Source organism: Neophocaena asiaeorientalis, unplaced genomic scaffold, assembly GCF_003031525.2.
Source record: "Neophocaena asiaeorientalis asiaeorientalis breed wild unplaced genomic scaffold, Neophocaena_asiaeorientalis_V1.1 scaffold268, whole genome shotgun sequence".
In the NCBI taxonomy this organism is placed as follows: domain Eukaryota; kingdom Metazoa; phylum Chordata; class Mammalia; order Artiodactyla; family Phocoenidae; genus Neophocaena; species Neophocaena asiaeorientalis.
Genome location: NW_020173979.1, coordinates 12649364 through 12667229, shown reverse-complemented (window position 1 = coordinate 12667229; position 17866 = coordinate 12649364). Strand labels below are relative to the sequence as shown.

The following is a 17866-nucleotide window of genomic DNA, read 5'->3' as shown; positions in this document are numbered from 1 at the left end:
CCATAGGAAAATAATAACTGCAGTCAAATCAACAATGTTGCTACTAGAGCTTGTCTGTCAATTCTGACAGGGATGTGTGAACAAGTGACTTCATTACGTACAGACACTAACGTATAAATTGAATGCACAGAATTAGAGAGCTTGAGTACCTTAGGTCCAGCACATTCATCTACAGGTAAAGTCCGCAGAGGTGAAATGACTTAGATTACATGCCCTTATTATCCTTCCAGACCTAGGACTTCTTTTTTTTTTCTTCCTACTGAGAGTAGTAAAGGTATTTCTTCTCCTTCATTAAACTACTAATTAAAACCCATCTGAAAATAGACTCAAGTATGTTAATCTTCTCTTTAGAGACAAATGTAACAACTATCATTTGTTCCTTTTTTGGATAAATAATTTTCAGGAGAAAAACATGCCTATTCTATAGGAATATGTATATAAATGCACATATTGCATTTTTTTTCCCCCATGATCATTTTTTTTACCGTATGAAAAAATATTCAGTCTTAGAAACCTAAGTTTAAGGATGAAACAAATAAGAGATGGATAGTAAACATAACGATTGAAAAAAATGATACAAAGTAGCAGGGATTATTTAGCCATATTTTGGAGTCCTATGATGAATAAAAATAATAAGTTGTAGTAAAAACGAATAGAGAATTATTTAATAGCATCATATATTTAGAGTTTTAGTGCAATCAATGGGAATTGAAAATATGTTGCAGTGATTAGTTGTAGGAACTTTAAAGTAGAGGGAAAAGAATGAGAGATGAAAATCAGGTTCTATAATGAACAAAAAAAGATTTTAGGAGTCTTAGCTTAAATTAGAGAGGACATGATAGGTATCTTTGTTTATGTGGCTGTCATGTAGTTTTTCCCTGAAAAATTATTTTGTGTAGCTTCAAAGGTGAGAACTGGGACCTGGGTGCAGGCTTCAACTCAGCACAAGTAAAACAATGTGAAAAATCACACGCTGAATACCACTTGCCAGGAATGCTGGAGGGAATTCAGGTTTTCGATGAGTAACCAGAAAATTCCATGTAACTAAGATTAGGTAATCTTAAAAAATATATTTTATAAGAAATCTTGCACTTGTTCTGTTTTCACTGTTGTTATTTTGTTTTGTTTATAGCTAATTTCTTGATGTTTCTCAAATGACTTAGGTCTTCAGAAATAACTCTTAAGACTGTGCTGTATGGCATCAAGTTACCATCACTTTTGTAGAATCTAAAAATACAGACTGTGAACTAGGTAGATAGTGGGCTGGAAGGTGCTGAAGAAGACATTTGCTTCTTGCTCTTATGCTCCTGAATTAAATATATATATTCACAATACTTTATTAATTTTATTTTTTTAAAGATTACAATTTTAAGGTCTAAAGAGACTTCTTTTTACTCCAACTTTCCCTTACCAGACTGGGCGGAGAATGCTATTTCTTGGGTTCAAACATTTTGCTTCTGACCTGTGGCAAGCCTAATAAAATAGTGCCAGCAACATCATCATTAACCATTATCTATGGATGCTTTATTCTTATAGCATTTCTACATGGGAACCTTAATAAGCTATTTCCAGACTGTCTCTTATAGGCAGCATTCATGAAACTGGCCAGGTTTCTAAAGATAGTGGTAGAACTTTGTATCTTAGCTTGCGATGCCACACCTTTGACAAGAAGGATCAGTGAAGTACTCAACACTTTAAAAAAAATGCTAATCCAACAGCAAGATGGTCAAGAGCTGTGGGAATGTAATTCTGGTGTCTTATAAATGCTTTTTCCAAAGAAGAATGAGGACCAATTTTTAAATAGAGAGGAAAGGGGCGTCTGATGCAATAAACCTGGTGAAATCAGAAAGAGAATCTGAAAGGATCCCGATATTGTTAGACATTTTAAGCAGTGAAAGCCATGTAGAAATCCTTCTGTGAACCACGGAAATAATAAATGCTGAGCCCGTTGGAACATAATCTCAATCAGCAAGATGCCACTGCCTTCCAGATTTCCTCACAGGGCCCTGCGAAGTCCATGCCAAAACTAGCAGTGGATTTCTCCCATCTAATCTCCCCTTATGCCTTATTCGATTATTGTCACTGCTCTCTGACCATGCACTGTCCCTTCAGACTCTCATTTCCCAACTAAGTCAGTCAGAGGAGGCTAAGTGTCCATTAGGACGTACTCTAAGACTGCAAACCACCTTGTTCCATGTGAAAAGACGGAACAGAGAGCGAAGAGAGCAAGGGGAACCCTGCAAGTTTAGCTGGCAACCTTCTCACCTACTGGATTACTGGCCAGACACAAACAAGAAGGGCTATGAGTGGTCCGGGAGATTGCTCTAGTTAATTGGCAAAGGGGAGCTGGTTGGGAGGAGGAGAACCCAGGAGGAGGGAGAACTGGGCATTTCAGTGCACTGCAGGATGGCATCGCCTCTGCCCTGGCTCTACATTATTCTATGGTGAGTAAGACTTTTTTCCGATTTTTCCGTTTTGCTCGGAGAAAAGGGCAAGCACACACCCACTGGGTGACTTCTATACCAAATCATGGAAGCAGCCTGGGTGGTGTGGCATGTATGTGTGGTGGGGTAGACGAGGCTGGAATGAACAGCCTATTTCCTCTGAGGCCAGGAGTGAGGGTCATTGACTGTCTACTCACAGGGTAGAAAATGCCCTAGGGAAACTGGAAGATGAAGGAAACTTCTACTCCAGAAACATCAGTCGGATCCTGGACAACTTGCTTGAAGGCTATGACAATCGGCTGCGACCGGGATTTGGAGGTGAGAGGCATCCTTACTAGACCAAACGTCCGTACTTTTCTTCCCCCTTAGTGCCATTCCAAGGCACAGAGGCCTCAGGATAGCAGAGTGGCAGGTTGCAGGGCTTGGGGAGGGACCATGTGTATGTTCCCATCCAGTCTCTGTCCCTTCCTCAATTCGCAACCTTATATGCCAGTCATTTGAACTCTCTAAGCCTCAGCTTTCTCAAATGCAGTGTGGGTGTATGAACAGTGCTTGCCTCATAGGGCGTTTGAGTGTAAAATGAGATTTGCCATATAAAACACTTTCTTTAGCATTTGTCCCATTAATGCCATCACTAAACATTACTGTTGTAATTTTCTTTAGAATACTAACCTAGTTCTCGTCCATTCCTTAAATTTCACAATTTTGCCAGAATAAATTCAAAATAATGCAACTAGTGGGAGTCTGTAAAGTTGAAAATTCGAAGGATTCCTGCTGCTGGAATTAATTTAGGATGGGTTGCAGATTCTGGCCATGAGAAGGGGCTTTGTGATAGAGTTGCTCAGTTCAGTCCCCTTGACATCATTGATGATAATTGCCCCCATCCCTCTGGGCTCATTTCAGGTGCTGTCACTGAAGTCAAAACAGACATTTATGTAACAAGTTTTGGGCCCGTGTCAGATGTGGAGATGGTGAGTGAGCTCTGAGTGAGGAGAGTAATTTTGCTTAGTTGGGGGAGAGGGCTGAATCCCAGAATGAATGATAAGGGGCATTGTTACCAAACTTGGCTCCAGATCCAAAAACAATATGTGTGCTCCTGCTGGGAAGGAATGGCCATTAGAGCAGATTCCTGGCTTCATCTCTTTCACATTTCACTAAAAGCTCTGCTTGAATACTAATCTGAGGGGCCTTTTATGGTGATATCCTCTCTTCTGTTCACATATCATGCATCTATTCTTCCCTACAAAGAGAAGATTTTCCCCCATCTTTATGAAGTCCTAGTAAATTTTTGGAGGAGAAAAAAGAAACACCAGCAAAGATGGTATGCTACATAAGTGTATATTGAGAATGTCTATCAAATTTAAAACATAGCTGTTTTGGCAGTGTATCTTTCTCGGTATGTGTTATTAAAACAGTAAAGGGAGTCCTTTGGAAAGAGTAATGCATTCCACCTTTTATGTTTGCAAATGGACCAATAGGTGTTCTGGGGACTCTGTTCCAGGTACAGATGGCTATAGGATTCATAAGAGGGTATTTATAGTAAGCAGCAATGAAAACCTGAACCAGCCTTCTAGAACAAAGTATATTATGGTATTCCTTCATATTTCTCAGGTAGTATGTCCCCCTAAAAGTAAAATATAAATACTAAAACTGAAGAAAAACATAACTCTTTAAAGTGGTGCATTAAATGTACTAGGGGAATGTAATTCTAGATAAACAGTTATTAGATACTTTCATCTTCTGCTTTTTGAGTTGACAAGATAAAGAGAAAGGAAAGGAGGAGGAATAAAAAAAGGGAAAAAGGAAGGAACCTAAGAGAAAGAGAAAGGGGGGCAGGAGAAGAGAAGTAAGAAAAAACAACACAGAAGAGGGGGAGAGAGTGAGGAGTACTTTATTTAAGAGATAAATGTCTTATGACTTGAGAGAAATTAGAGTCAGCATTCTCCAGAATTCTCAATTATTTAACTATCATATTTTTTCATTTGAGTACTGACTCACCCCAAGAATAAACAACCACAACCATATTCTACGGTACCATTGAAATCTGGGGACACTTAGAATTTATTTTATGCATGTGTCTCTTTTTTAAGACACACATCTTATATTTGTACAAGAGAGGCTTGTTATAGCCTGGATCATCATTATATGGATATGTTGTGTGTCAAATTATAGTTTTAAAATATAATCACCACTTGCAGTAATAGGTCTCATAAAGGAACATATAAAGTAGGCAAAGCAATTCTTGGCCATATTTTGACCTAATTATAAGTTGTTATTTATCACTGACTTTTGCAAAGGCCCTTATCATAATTCTTAAGATTTTTAATGTTATTTCAAAAGAGCCACAAATTAAAACTCATAATTTTGATTATGCATGCTTAAGTGATGCTCTGTTTGGGTAATCATAGTAACATTTGCTTTTATGTTCTCTGAGAACAGTATAAAACAATCATGATGTGCAGACAAGAGTATGCTTATCAAGTAAAGTTTCTCTATCCTTGGAACTTTACTAAGTGGTACCATGTTGCTCGGAGATACCTTTGAAGGTGAACAAGCTGCTAAGGGACTGGTTAGACTCACTGATGGTAGGAAGGTCAGCATAAAACCTAGACTAAATCTTTTTCTATTTTTCTTCTAAATTAAGGAGGGGGAACTCAATAGGTCAATAGATGAAGAGATGGATGACTGATAGAAAAAGAGGAAGAATGTTAAGGAGGGTGAAGGTGGAAGAGAGAGGTCTGCACAATACAACACAACCTTTTATAATAATATTACAATCTTAGAGTGTGAAAACATAATAAGTCACTGAAATTATCACTTTCCTGATAGGTTATTGTCATCAAAAGTTGCTTCATTTCTTAAGTTTTAAGATTGGGTATGTAAGCTAGTGAATAAACTATTCTTAATAAGCCATCTGCCCAGCATGCATGAATCTCTTATTTTGTCTTAGGAGTATACAATGGACGTTTTCTTCCGCCAGACTTGGACTGATGAGAGGTTGAAGTTTGGGGGGCCAGCTGAGATTCTGAGTTTGAATAACCTGATGGTCAGTAAAATCTGGACACCTGACACTTTTTTCAGGAATGGCAAAAAATCAATTGCTCACAATATGACAACTCCTAACAAACTCTTCAGAATAATGCAGAATGGAACAATTCTATACACCATGAGGTGAGGTTTCCCCAATTCTACTTCCTCTGCCCAAATTATCTGTCCATCATACTAACTCAGAACCACTTATTTCAATGTTCCTTAGGCTTACCATCAACGCTGACTGTCCTATGAGGCTGGTTAACTTTCCTATGGATGGGCATGCTTGTCCACTCAAGTTTGGGAGTTGTAAGTTACAAAAAGCTTCTGAGAGTCAAATAATGCATTCAAAATACATAATTATTTGGTTTTAGTCAGACACTGGAAAGCAAAAGAGAAATATTACTCTGACGTTCTCAGTACGATTCCAGGAATTAACTTACTTAATCATGTCTCTCTCAATCATACAGTCAGAGGTTTTGGTCACCAGGATTAAAGAAAATCATTTTAAAAATTTGTTTGTACTTCCTTTTTATAACGAACAAGATTTGCTTTGAAAGAAAACAAACACACGATTAGCCAGATTTACTTCTCTGTTTAATTTGTTTAAAAAATTCAGATGCTTACCCCAAAAGTGAAATCATATATACATGGAAAAAAGGACCACTTTACTCAGTGGAAGTCCCAGAAGAATCTTCAAGCCTCCTTCAGTATGATCTGATTGGACAAACAGTATCTAGTGAGACAATTAAATCTAACACAGGTAAGCATTTGACCAACGCATGGATGTAATCCTGCATGGTAACTCCAGTGCACATTTTCAAAATACCTATTTCTTTTTCTTCTGCATTATCCATCCTCAGCTAAACTTGTTGTTTTAAAGTGATAAGTAGCTTTATTTAAAATTGATTTTGCAACCATGTGCATATAAAGATTTGTGTAGCCTTGGAGTGAGTAGTTTTGTATATATATGACACAAAGAACCCCACAGAAAACAATGAGCTGATGTATCTATCATCTGCTGATTGAGTAGCTTTGTCATACATTGAAAAAATGCCTTTGCTTGTCTTCTTCCCACCCATATTAATTTAAAGATCTGCAAGATTTATTTCCAGTTGCATTCTTTCTGCACACTGTCAACAGCAATAACCCTGATATACCTGTCTTCCAACAGGTGAATACGTAATAATGACAGTTTATTTCCACTTGCAAAGGAAGATGGGCTATTTTATGATACAGATCTATACTCCTTGCATTATGACGGTCATTCTTTCCCAGGTGTCTTTCTGGATAAATAAGGAGTCTGTTCCGGCCAGAACTGTCTTTGGTATGCTTCACTCTTTGGGCTCTACTTTCTGTCATCCTCCAGCTCACATTGCTTGTGTATCTTAGGGGAATGTTCACACCAGTGCACTTTTTCAACCCACAAAGGAAATAAACTCCTATCTCATTCAGACGCATGTATCATATAAAATGACCCTCATCTTATCTCACATTGTGTGGCGAATCAACAAAAGATTAGTCTCAGCAAGAATTCTGGCTGGTCTCCTGTGACTTTGACGTGCCCTATTTAGGAGAGTTGTTTTTTTGTTGTTTTTTTTTTTGTTTTTAAACTCAATTTGCTTTTTCATAACTAAAAAAAGAAAGCAGAAAATTAAAAACTGACATGTAAAGCAATGAAAACAAAGGCCAAGATATTGAACCCACAAATACATAAATTATATCTCACTTTTATTAGGTTGGATCTTAAAAAAAATTACCATTTTTTAGGTCTAAAAATAGATAAATATCACCAGTTTCCCCATTGTTCAACCTAAATATTTAGTTACACTTATGATGTATAGAATCACTACTAGTGTGATGGAACAAAATGAAATAAGAAAAAGAGCTATAACAGAAAAATATCATCTGTAACAAAATCCAATATTTTTCTCAGTTTTTGTGATTATAAATTTAGTAGTTCATAGGGAAGACCTGAGTTTAATTGAAATCTCAGACAAATTTTGACTTTTTAATTTACCATACTAAAATAGATCTCTTTTTGCAAGTTATAAAAGAATATTTATATACTGATGTTTACCATCTTTGAATTATATAAATCCTCCAAGACAGAAGACTGCTGGCAGATGAGTAATGAAATTATTTTCTCATGATTAGATATTTTATCTTAAAACCAAGCTAGAAATAAAAAAAATTGAGAAATCGAATTTATATTTATTATTCACATCAAATAGACTTATTAAATATGATGAAAGATATCAGCATTAAATTTGATCAGAAGTTCAAAGCTTTATTAGTTATGTAATAATTTGCTATTATATTATAATATATTATTATTAATACACATCATCACACTAGGCTTTGAAGGAACCAAAATGTGAATGCCTATGATAATTGTGAACAATTAAAAATAATAAAATAACAAAAAATACATTTGTAACAAAAATCCTCTCCACCATCATGTTCCCATTTGATCTTGTTATTGGATTGCAAATGCTAATAGTGCATTTCTCATTCTGTTTCATTCTAGGGATCACCACTGTCTTAACCATGACCACTCTAAGCATCAGTGCCAGGCACTCCTTGCCAAAAGTGTCTTATGCGACCGCCATGGATTGGTTTATAGCTGTTTGCTTTGCTTTTGTCTTCTCTGCTCTTATTGAGTTCGCAGCTGTCAACTACTTTACCAATCTTCAGACACAGAAGGCCAAAAGGAAGGCACAGATTGCAGCCTCACCCCCGGTGACAATAGCAAAAGCGACTGAACCCTTGGAAGCTGAGATTGTTTTGGTAATTGTTTACTTTTCTAATGTTAGCTACCATATAGGAAAAGGCAGCCGGAATAGTTACCACAAACAATTAAATAGTCCAAAAGTAATATTAGTGGGGCATGAGTTACATAAATTTGGTTCCAAGGCCAACTTCTTCTCCAGCTTCACAGAAAAAAGCCAAGCAACAATCCTTCATTTATCTTTGCTCTAAACTTTTGGTATTCCTCTTTCATCACCCTCACTAATACTGGCAGATTGCAAGCTCTCAGAGGAGACAGAAAATTCTTAGCCTTTAGATGTTTCCTTTGAACAGGTTCCGTTATACCGACTAGGGAGAATAAAGTTAAAAAAAAAAAAAGTTCCTAATGAGGTTTCAGAGTCTGAAGGAAACAAACAGGGACTCCTATGGACCATTTCTGTTAGAAATCCACTCGCTGCTTTATTTCAGGAGGGCACAATGTGTATATTAGGTTCTATGAATGCTGAGTCATAAGCCAAGTTTTTGACTCATGTGAAAACGTTCTCATGTTCACATTCATGTTATATGTATATAATATACATATTATTATGTATATTAATGTGGGTTTTTTTGAGACACAATCAGTGAGAAATACCTATAAAATTAAGTTTAGATTTGCTGTGGCTAACCTCTGGTCCCCAAAGTGTTTTTGAATAAAAAATAAATGATAGCATTAATAATTCAAGGGTCTTAAATGTGCCCCAAAATTTCAATTTCACATATGAATAAATTCTCACTATTAAATCGCATGTACTTTTTAAAAACTGGATTATAGAACTGATTGACAAGTGTACATTTTTATTTCAAAACAAACTCTAAACAAGTAGCTCTTGAAAAGAGGAAAATTTTGCTCTACAAAATCAAGTAATGCAGACACTTTGAACTGAAAATTTCTTTATAACTGATCAATTCTCATTTCTATTTCCAAATCGCAAAACCACATACAGCCCAGTTAATTCTTGGTTAAATCTTACGATAAAAATTATAAAGCTATGTGTGTTTTACTTTCCAAATACTCAGATGTTTATTGGCTTTAAAAGATAATTTTGTATTGAAACTTTTCTCTTTGATAAACTTAGAAACTTGTTAGAGAATTTACAATTTCTTTAAAGGATAAGACCAGTTCCATGATAAGTAAGTGGCAATATGTAATTTAAAGACTTTTTTTTTCTTGAATTAGACCTTGTTTTAAAAAAAAAAAAAAAAAGGTTGCCATCCAGTAATCTGGTCTAATTACACTTACGAATAAAAAACAGAGCCTCAGAGAAGGAAAACATTAGGCACTAGTTGGTAGAAAAACTAGGAACTGATTCCAGAACTCCTAATATCCACAGATTTACAGAGGCTGAGGCCCAACACTTTTTCAAAGACTGAAATATAATAGAGTGCGTACCACTGGATAAAACATTTTCTGTATGTAGGTAAGGTTATTCCCAAAATTCTTCCCTTAATTTAATGATGTTTTCTTTATATACGTGTGTGTGCTTTGAAAGTTCACAAAAATATAAATTTTGTAACAAATATGTTAAGGATCCAGTTCAAAAGACTTGAAAATTATATATTTCAGAAAAGATAAATTCAAAATATTTTTGAGAATTATTTTGTTTGTAAAAATAAGTGATTATGTTACAACCTATCTGTACTTACATAGGTATATAATTGACATATTGTCCAAAGGTCATATATTATCTTAACATATAGCTGGAAAGGAAGAAGAATTAATATTTATCATAATTCCATTTAACAGTTTCTTATTTGATAAACACAGTAAAAATAAAAAAAGAAATTCATGAAAAAGAGGCTAAGAAAAGTGATTTTGAATATAGTCACTGATTTGATATTGAGACAAAAAGAAAGACCAACTTCCTTACTTCAACTCTTTTAAAATATATATTACTAAGAAGAATACGATTTCAAATCCTTAGAGGAAGCATAGAGTTATCGTTCCCTAAGTCCATTATTGTAAAGGTATAATTTATTAATAAGATGGAATTTAAGATCTCAGGTCTTCATATAAACTACCTTCTAATAGTTCTAAAGTAGTAACATATAATGAGCAGGTTCTTTGGGAAGCTGGATAAAAAATTGCATTTAAACCATCTCAAAGTAGTTTTTTCCTTGCAAGTTGACTTTTTTCCCTACAAAAAATTATATTTCTAAACCTGGGTCCACTTAAAATATTCCAAGGCAATGAAAAGGAGAATTTTGTTTCTGAAAGGCTAAGTCAAAGTGTAAAAATAAAAAGAAAAGTAACCAAACCTAACAATATTAACCTTGTAGGCATCAAAAAATATAGATGATTACATAGAACATGTACAGTTTTATTTATTTATGTCAAAACTTGGCTATTGCCTTATATAATATAGAGGAACAAACAAATTACACATTTCGAATTTATACAGCACAATGGTGTATTATGATTGCAAGGTCATTTTTTCTTTCAAATACCATGACATTTTAAAATGCCTATTCAGTTGTAATCAAAATAACATTATTTGAGTAAGTTGGACATTGAAATAGCAAACCAATGTGGTAAAGTTGAAATGAGATTAAGTGCTTGGATATTTCATGTGATTCTAAGTTGTATGTTTTAATATGCACATTGCTTTTCACAGGAAACTGCTTAGAATGAACGTGAAAACTTTATCACTTTGAATTTGACCTTGAAATTTATTATAATAATGACAAAGAAATTCAGGCATTTAAAGCCTAGTACTCACACCTGAAGAGACATCTAAAACTAAATCTTCAGAAGTGCTCTATAGAGTATTAATCTTTCTTATTTTAAGGCATTTGGAAGTGGAGACTTTACATTTTTAGATTTGGAGAAGAAATTGTCCACAGTTTCTTTCCTGCTTATAGGGTATCTTTCCATATTGTTTTTATTTAGTATGCTATTTTGGCTTTAGAGAGTTATTCCTGTTTCGGAGCTTATTACGTGTCTGGGGTAGATTTATTTTATATATAAGACCAAGTTTAGACTTTGATCTCTTTCTGGATGTTTTGCTAGTTTTCTTGTTATTTTAAAAATCTAAGCCCTCACCACTATGTTCCTAAGAATGAATCCCCTGGCCCCCTACCCATCAGTACATCCAATGTGGCTTTTTCTTTTTTTTTTTTTTTTGCGGTATGCGGGCCTCTCACTGTTGTGGCCTCTCCCGTTGCGGAGCACAGGCTCCGGACGCGCAGGCTCAGCGGCCATGGCTCACGGGCCCAGCCGCTCTGCGGCATGTGGTATCTTCCCGGACTGGGGCACGAACCTGTGTCCCCTGCATCGGCAGGCAGACTCTCAACCACTGCACCACCGGGGAAGCCTTGTGGCTTCTCTTTTTCACAGAACGTGTGATGTTCTTGGTAAATTATCTACAAACTAAGTGGACCAAAATTTAATTGGTCAAGATAATAACTATATTTATACTGATTACCTTACTTTTTCTTCTCACCCGACACCAATTTATTGAGTACCTATGTGTTCATCAAATTATTCATACCATAAGCCTTTATTTGTTAAGTGCTTTTTTGCCAGATCCTTTGTAGAATGCTGAAGCTACCTTAGTAAGTGACATCAATAGGGCCTCTTCCATCATGGAGCTGCCTGTTGAGCAGGAAGAGAGGAAACTACTCAAGGAGCCGTAACAATATACTGTGATAAAGGCTGTGGTTAGATATGTATAGAAGGCTGAAAAAAAGCCATGAGAGAGTACCTAACTCAGGCTGGAGGGGTGATTGTGGTGGAAGTGATGCCTATGCAGAGAAAAGAAAGATGAGCCTGGCCCTGCTCTAGAAACTCTCAGTCAGTTGTGAGAAACTTGGGCACAGAGAGGGAAATAAGACATATTGTCCTTCCTGTACTCTTTTCAAGACTGGAACGTCTGCTGGGCCATTACTATGTTGCCCTTCACCTGTGTAGAAAAATATGAATCATAGCATACTGAAAGATTTACCTCCCCTGTTCCAAATCGTGCTAAGATTTCTTTCAGTACTACCATTACTCCAAAGAATGAACAGTTGAATTAAGACCATCAGAGACTCTGAGCACCAGAAAGATCATGATGTCCCTTCCCCATGGTAGCGCCGTCATATGACTTATAGAGAGGGTGGGGTGGATTAGATGAGGGGTGTAGGTGGTTGGCTCTCTCCCTATACCTTCCATCAAATCACCATCCAATATTCCTTTTTGCACCCTCCAAACATTCCAGTATGGTTTTCAGACATGCCACTAGCACCACTGACCCACCAGACTGCTACCAATAAGCTGCTTCTCTGCAGGCATTCTGGAATTGTCTCCGCTCCTCAATTCTACCAGCTGTAAAATAAATGTGAGGACATTTGACAGAGTTTATTTTCTCCATAATGATTAATATGTAGCTTAAAAAAGGTCCAATAATAAATGTTTTCAAAAATATTTTCTCTTGTTTTTGGTGCCCCTGTTCACTGGTTCTAAAAGCAGATACTTTGTTTGTCCTTTGAGTAATGCAGCCCTGGTTAGAATACTTCTCCTAAGAGGTAACCCGTTGCCCCCTCTTCTTTAATATATTAGACTCACTAAATGCTGTATCAGAATTGCTCTAAGTACTTCCCAAATGCCTCATCCCTATACCAAATAACTGATTGTCACAAAGTCCAGTTTGACTCCAAGTACCTTTGCAATATGGCGTTACTTAAAACAAAACAGTGCTCTAAAAATACCCAAAGCAGGATGACACTGAACAGCAGGGGAGCCCCGGAAAAATTCAAAACCACAGGCGTTCCACTCAAAACAGTGACAGCCCCAAGCTGAGCCCTCATCTGGACTCTGACAAAAGCTTATTTTACCATCAGCTGAAGCTGCTGAGCTTACAATAGAGCAGGCGGGATCTGACACAAACCTGTAGCTTGAATGGTTTGCAATATTGACTTTCTTTTCATTTCAGGAATTCAGTGTGATTCTTCTAAATTTTAGGTGTCCAGTCTCCTACACTGCCGATTCCCAATTATCCAGGAGCTGATTATCCAGCGTGTGGGTTAGCCAGCCCTCTGGCATTTCCTTGAGCACCTTGTATTTGCTGCCTGCTAGAAATCCCCCAGCCATCATTGGGCAATGAGACAGTGTAATTCTAAACCAGTGAAGCTCAATGGTGGGTGAATTTTCCCCCAGAGGACGTTTGTCAAGGAGCAAGGATATTTTTGGTTGTCAAAACCCCGAGGAGGTGGTTGCTACAGGCATCTTGTGGGTAGCGGACAGGGATGCTGCTCAATACCCCATGATGTACAGGGCAGTTCCCACAACTAAGAAGTATCAGTATATCCGTAGCTTTGTGGTTGAGAAACCATGCCCTAAAACCTAAAGCTGATGGAAAGAAAAAGTAATATTTATTAAGAGTGGGGCTTCCCTGGTGACGCAGTGGTTGAGAGTCCGCCTGCCGATGCAGGGGACACAGGTTCGAGCCCCGGTCCGGGGAGATCCCACATGCCGCGAGCCATGGCCGCTGAGTCTGCGCGTCCGGAGCCTGTGCACTGCAACAGGAGAGGCCACAACAGTGAGAGGCCACAACAGTGAGAGGCCCTCAAAAAAAAAAAAAAAAAAAAAAGAGTATGATCTTAGGCATCTGAGAGGGATTGAGTGAGGTACTGCTGCTTATTACTTGTGTGAGCTTTCTGCTTACACCTTCATTTGCTCATCTCTGAAATGAAAATAATATTTTTACATGATAGATTCTTCCTAGGAATAAGCAAAATAATGCATGCAAAGTGCCATGCAGTGCTTGTTAATGGTAAGCATTTAGATATGGTAATGATAATATAATGTAATATCAACAATATGCTAAAATATAGTGTAAAATAATCATAAAACGTTTTGTTCCCTTCTCTTTGCCTGACTACAAAGTCTTGGGAAATGTTTAGATTTTCATTCATTTGTTTATTCGGCATATGTTTATTAAGCGTTCACTGTGTTCTGTGCACTGGCTAGGCACTGTGGAACACTTCACATGAGAATAATATGCCCTCTACCACTAAAGCGATTTCATGTCAGGAAAGGGGATAAAGCACAACGGAAATAATATTTACAGGGAAGAGGTGATGACAGCAGAGAGATGTAACAGTTAGGTAGGCAGAAATGTGTACAGAGAAAGAACACATTTCCTTTCTCAAGTTCTTAAAGAAAAAAACCTTACAGCTGAAACAGTAATTGTCCCTTTCTTTTTTTCATTTTTGTTTAATTTTCTTTCTTTTTTTTATTCAAGTACAGTTGATTTCAATGTAAGCTTAGGGAGAGTCAGTGACTCCTAAGGCATGTCTAAGTCATACAGCAGCTAAGTAGTATCTATGGAATTGCAGTCTAGGGCTTTCTGACTCTGCTGCCCTCTTAACTCCTAAGCAACCCTCCATAGAGATTGTCTGGGGAAGCAGATGAGGAAAAGAGGAATCCTACTGCAGGAGACCTTTAATTCCAGGCGAATGCCATTGCGCATACATTTTTCATGCTGTCAGTTGGTGAATGCTGTTGCTTAACTCTGGACAAGGGTTATTCGGCAATCTTCATTAAGTCATTTGTGACACTGTGACGATGCCAAGAGATGGACAAATAAGTTTTCCCAACATCTCCAAAAGAGAGAGAGAGGTGAAACAATGCCTTACATTTTTATGCTAGATTATGGTTTATAATCACTTTCATCTCAGTGAACTTGTTCATGTCTGCCCTGTTTCTCCCTAAAAAAGGAAGAAACATAGGTGTCGGACAGACAATGCATGCTATTAAAAATCAAGACGTGTTTAGAAGAAAATCTGCTCTAAAGCCTTGCCCTCTTTCTTTCCATTATGATCCTTAGAAAATTTACTAGAGTAAAATATTTTAATGTTCCTTATATCTGGGAGGAAGAGAACTCTTTCTGAAGAATTAAACAGTGACACATTTTGCTCTTTCAGGTGGAGAATATTTTAATAACATATATAATAGATGAAAATTCAAATCAGAGTTTGAGAAACATGATAGAAAGCTCTTGGCAGACAATGATATGTTTATTCTCTAACACAGGTAGCATGCATTGAGACCAAAATACCACTACTCTGGTCCTATCCACATACTATCTAGTGGCCCTGGGCACAGTAGTCCTGGGTTGTCACATATTTTTAATAGAAAATGTCACTTATTTCCTATCCAAGATCAGTAGACTTGGCACTCTTCTATTTTAAATTCTCTTCTACCTCCAATACCTATGATTTATTTAATTCTGTCCAGAGTGCCTAGCCTACTACTGGGTCAACAGATAACAAATAAAGATATTCTTTGCTTAAAATTCACCATGGTCATGTCAAATCAGACTTCATACTGATTTATTTTTGCTTTTGGTAAAGAAACAAATTTTCCCATGGCCCCTAAAAGCACAGTGGGTTTGAACTCTCTATGATGACTATTATAGATACTGGGCAAACTTCCATGACAAATCAAAAGCAAAATTCAGGATGGGAGTATAGAGAAGAGAGGTTCTCAGGGTTGTTGTTTCCCGCAGTCCAAATGTCACCACGTCGGTGGTTAATTCTGGTCCTGTGGCTCAACCAGCACAGGGGAGGTGGCGGCCTCATCCTGTTGCTGGGTGGGCTGCTGTCTAAAGCTCCAGGAGTCTGTGTCCACGTGAGTAACACACCCTGCCAGGCAGCAAAGTGGTAATTCTGCTGCCAAGGAGAAAACGAGGCAGTTTTACAAGAGCAGGGTTAATGTACAGCCAGGGTGTGAAGGCAGGGATCCAGCAAGGACAACCTGGCCACAAGGAGAGTGATTGTTAGAGGCCATAGACAAGAAAAGGTAAGAATCAGAGGAAGCCCCCCAGTCTCCACCATTATGAAAGGAGTCTAACGCAAATAGAATTAGAGTCTCTGAACCAGGCTCAATACTTTGAAGGTGAGAAAATGCTGGGATGAAACAAGCAGTGAGACTGACCAAGGCGGTTTATTACGGGCTGTGAAACTATGGGCGAAGCAGTTCCCACATCTGGACCTCAGCCTTCTCATCTGTTACTTAATGCACTGAAGATCCCTTTCAAGACTAGGATTGGTTGTCTTATGATTTCAGTGGAACAGAAAATCTCATGATAGAAAAGAACATATGACAATTCTGAGGTTAGTAAATATATCACTTTGGTAACTTAAGATGGAAGGAGACCAGTAGAGAAGCTCTGAATGGAAAGCAGAAAGCTCTCAATATACAACTCTGGACCAAGAGGTAGTCGTATTTCCAGGGAAGAACAGCCATCCCACTCAATACAAGGGTATTTCTATTTCGTCACTGGCTTTTGATGTACATGAGCACCTTTATATTTTTTTGCTGTTGTTGATACCTCAGTGGGTTCCAATTTATGAATGGTAAAGATTAGGCTGTAGGCTGGGAATGTGTCTAGAAGAATGATACCATTTAGTCGAGCTGTTATTTTCTTGTATTGAGTAATTGCCCACACATTCCCAAATGAAATTCCCTCTCATTGCCCATACCCATTGCCCTATGGGTTTATGCATAACTGGGGTGGTGGGTGGATAAGCCCTTATAACCTGGCTTATCTCCTAATGGTACAACACTCAACACAGTTTCTGGGGCATGGAACATGCTTAGCATCAATTGCTGATGTATTAAATTAGAGGACGTTGGATGTTAGCAAATCGATGTTTTTAAAATTTGTTTTACCACTTTCTTGGAAAAGTAGCGCCATCAATTACTATCAAGAATTTGCTGATATTTTAACTTATATAGTAAGTAGTCAGTAACTATCTGCCAATGATGAAAAAATGAACGATTAAGGGATGTCTATTCTTTTACCCAGGCTGAATATATATGTATCTTTTCCTCTACAGCATCCTGATTCCAAGTACCATCTGAAGAAAAGAATCACCTCTCTGACATTGCCAATAGTTCCATCCTCCAAGGCCAGCACAGTCCTCACAAGAGCTCCCATCTTACAGTCAACACCTGTCACCCCCCCACCCCTCTCTCCTACCTTTGCGGGTACCAGTAAAATAGACCAGTATTCTCGGATTCTCTTCCCAGTTGCATTTGCAGGATTCAACCTTGTATACTGGATAGTTTATCTTTCCAAAGACACGATGGAAGTGAGCAGCAGTGTTGAATAGGTTGCAGCCGTAATAACCTGTATTCTGTGAGTTCTCATTTTCTGAATGTTTAAAAATAGCAATGAGACTTGTATAGATGCTTTTCTGAACATGAAATCGAAATTGAAAATCTCTAACACATAGCTTTGAGTAAGCATGTATGGGCAAGAAAAGCAATAACGTTACTCCTCAAAATTGGAAGGTGAAGGTTGGTAAAAAATATGACTTTTCTGCACATTAGAGAAAATTTTATAAAAGGATAAAATGGATTCAAGATGAAGTTGCCAATCTGTCCTTCATTGTTCAATATTTTAATTGTCACTGTGAATATCATTGACCACAAAGCAAATAAAAATAAGAAATGCTGACACTTCCAAAGCCTGCCTTAAAATGTTTATTTTGGCTTAGTTCTCAAGAGAACAAAATATAAATAGTCTAAATATTTATCAGTAGGTTAATACCAGCATGTTGGAGGCCTTTATGCTAGTAAAATGGCTTTCAGTGACATTATAAAGCCTGTGCTG

The 17866-nt window shown here is 37.3% G+C and overlaps 1 protein-coding gene across 1 annotated transcript; it reads left to right on the top strand.

The window, feature by feature from the left end:
* Positions 1-2406: 2406 nt before the first annotated feature.
* On the top strand, positions 2407-17363 carry GABRA6 (gamma-aminobutyric acid type A receptor subunit alpha6). Its single transcript, XM_024753380.1, has 9 exons — positions 2407-2444; positions 2644-2762; positions 3348-3415; positions 5395-5615; positions 5701-5783; positions 6094-6237; positions 6649-6801; positions 8005-8264; positions 17088-17363. The coding sequence occupies exons 1-9, from the start codon at positions 2407-2409 to the stop codon at positions 17361-17363; spliced, it is 1362 nt and encodes a 453-aa protein (XP_024609148.1).
* Positions 17364-17866: the final 503 nt, after the last annotated feature.

Coding starts and splice junctions, on each gene's coding strand:
- GABRA6 (XM_024753380.1), top strand. CDS start 2,407: ATGGCATCGCCTCTGCCCTGGCTCTACATTATTCTATG. Junction 6,238..6,648: donor GACAATTAAATCTAACACAG/GTAAGCATTTGA, acceptor GTCTTCCAACAG/GTGAATACGTAATAATGACA. Junction 6,802..8,004: donor TCCGGCCAGAACTGTCTTTG/GTATGCTTCACT, acceptor GTTTCATTCTAG/GGATCACCACTGTCTTAACC.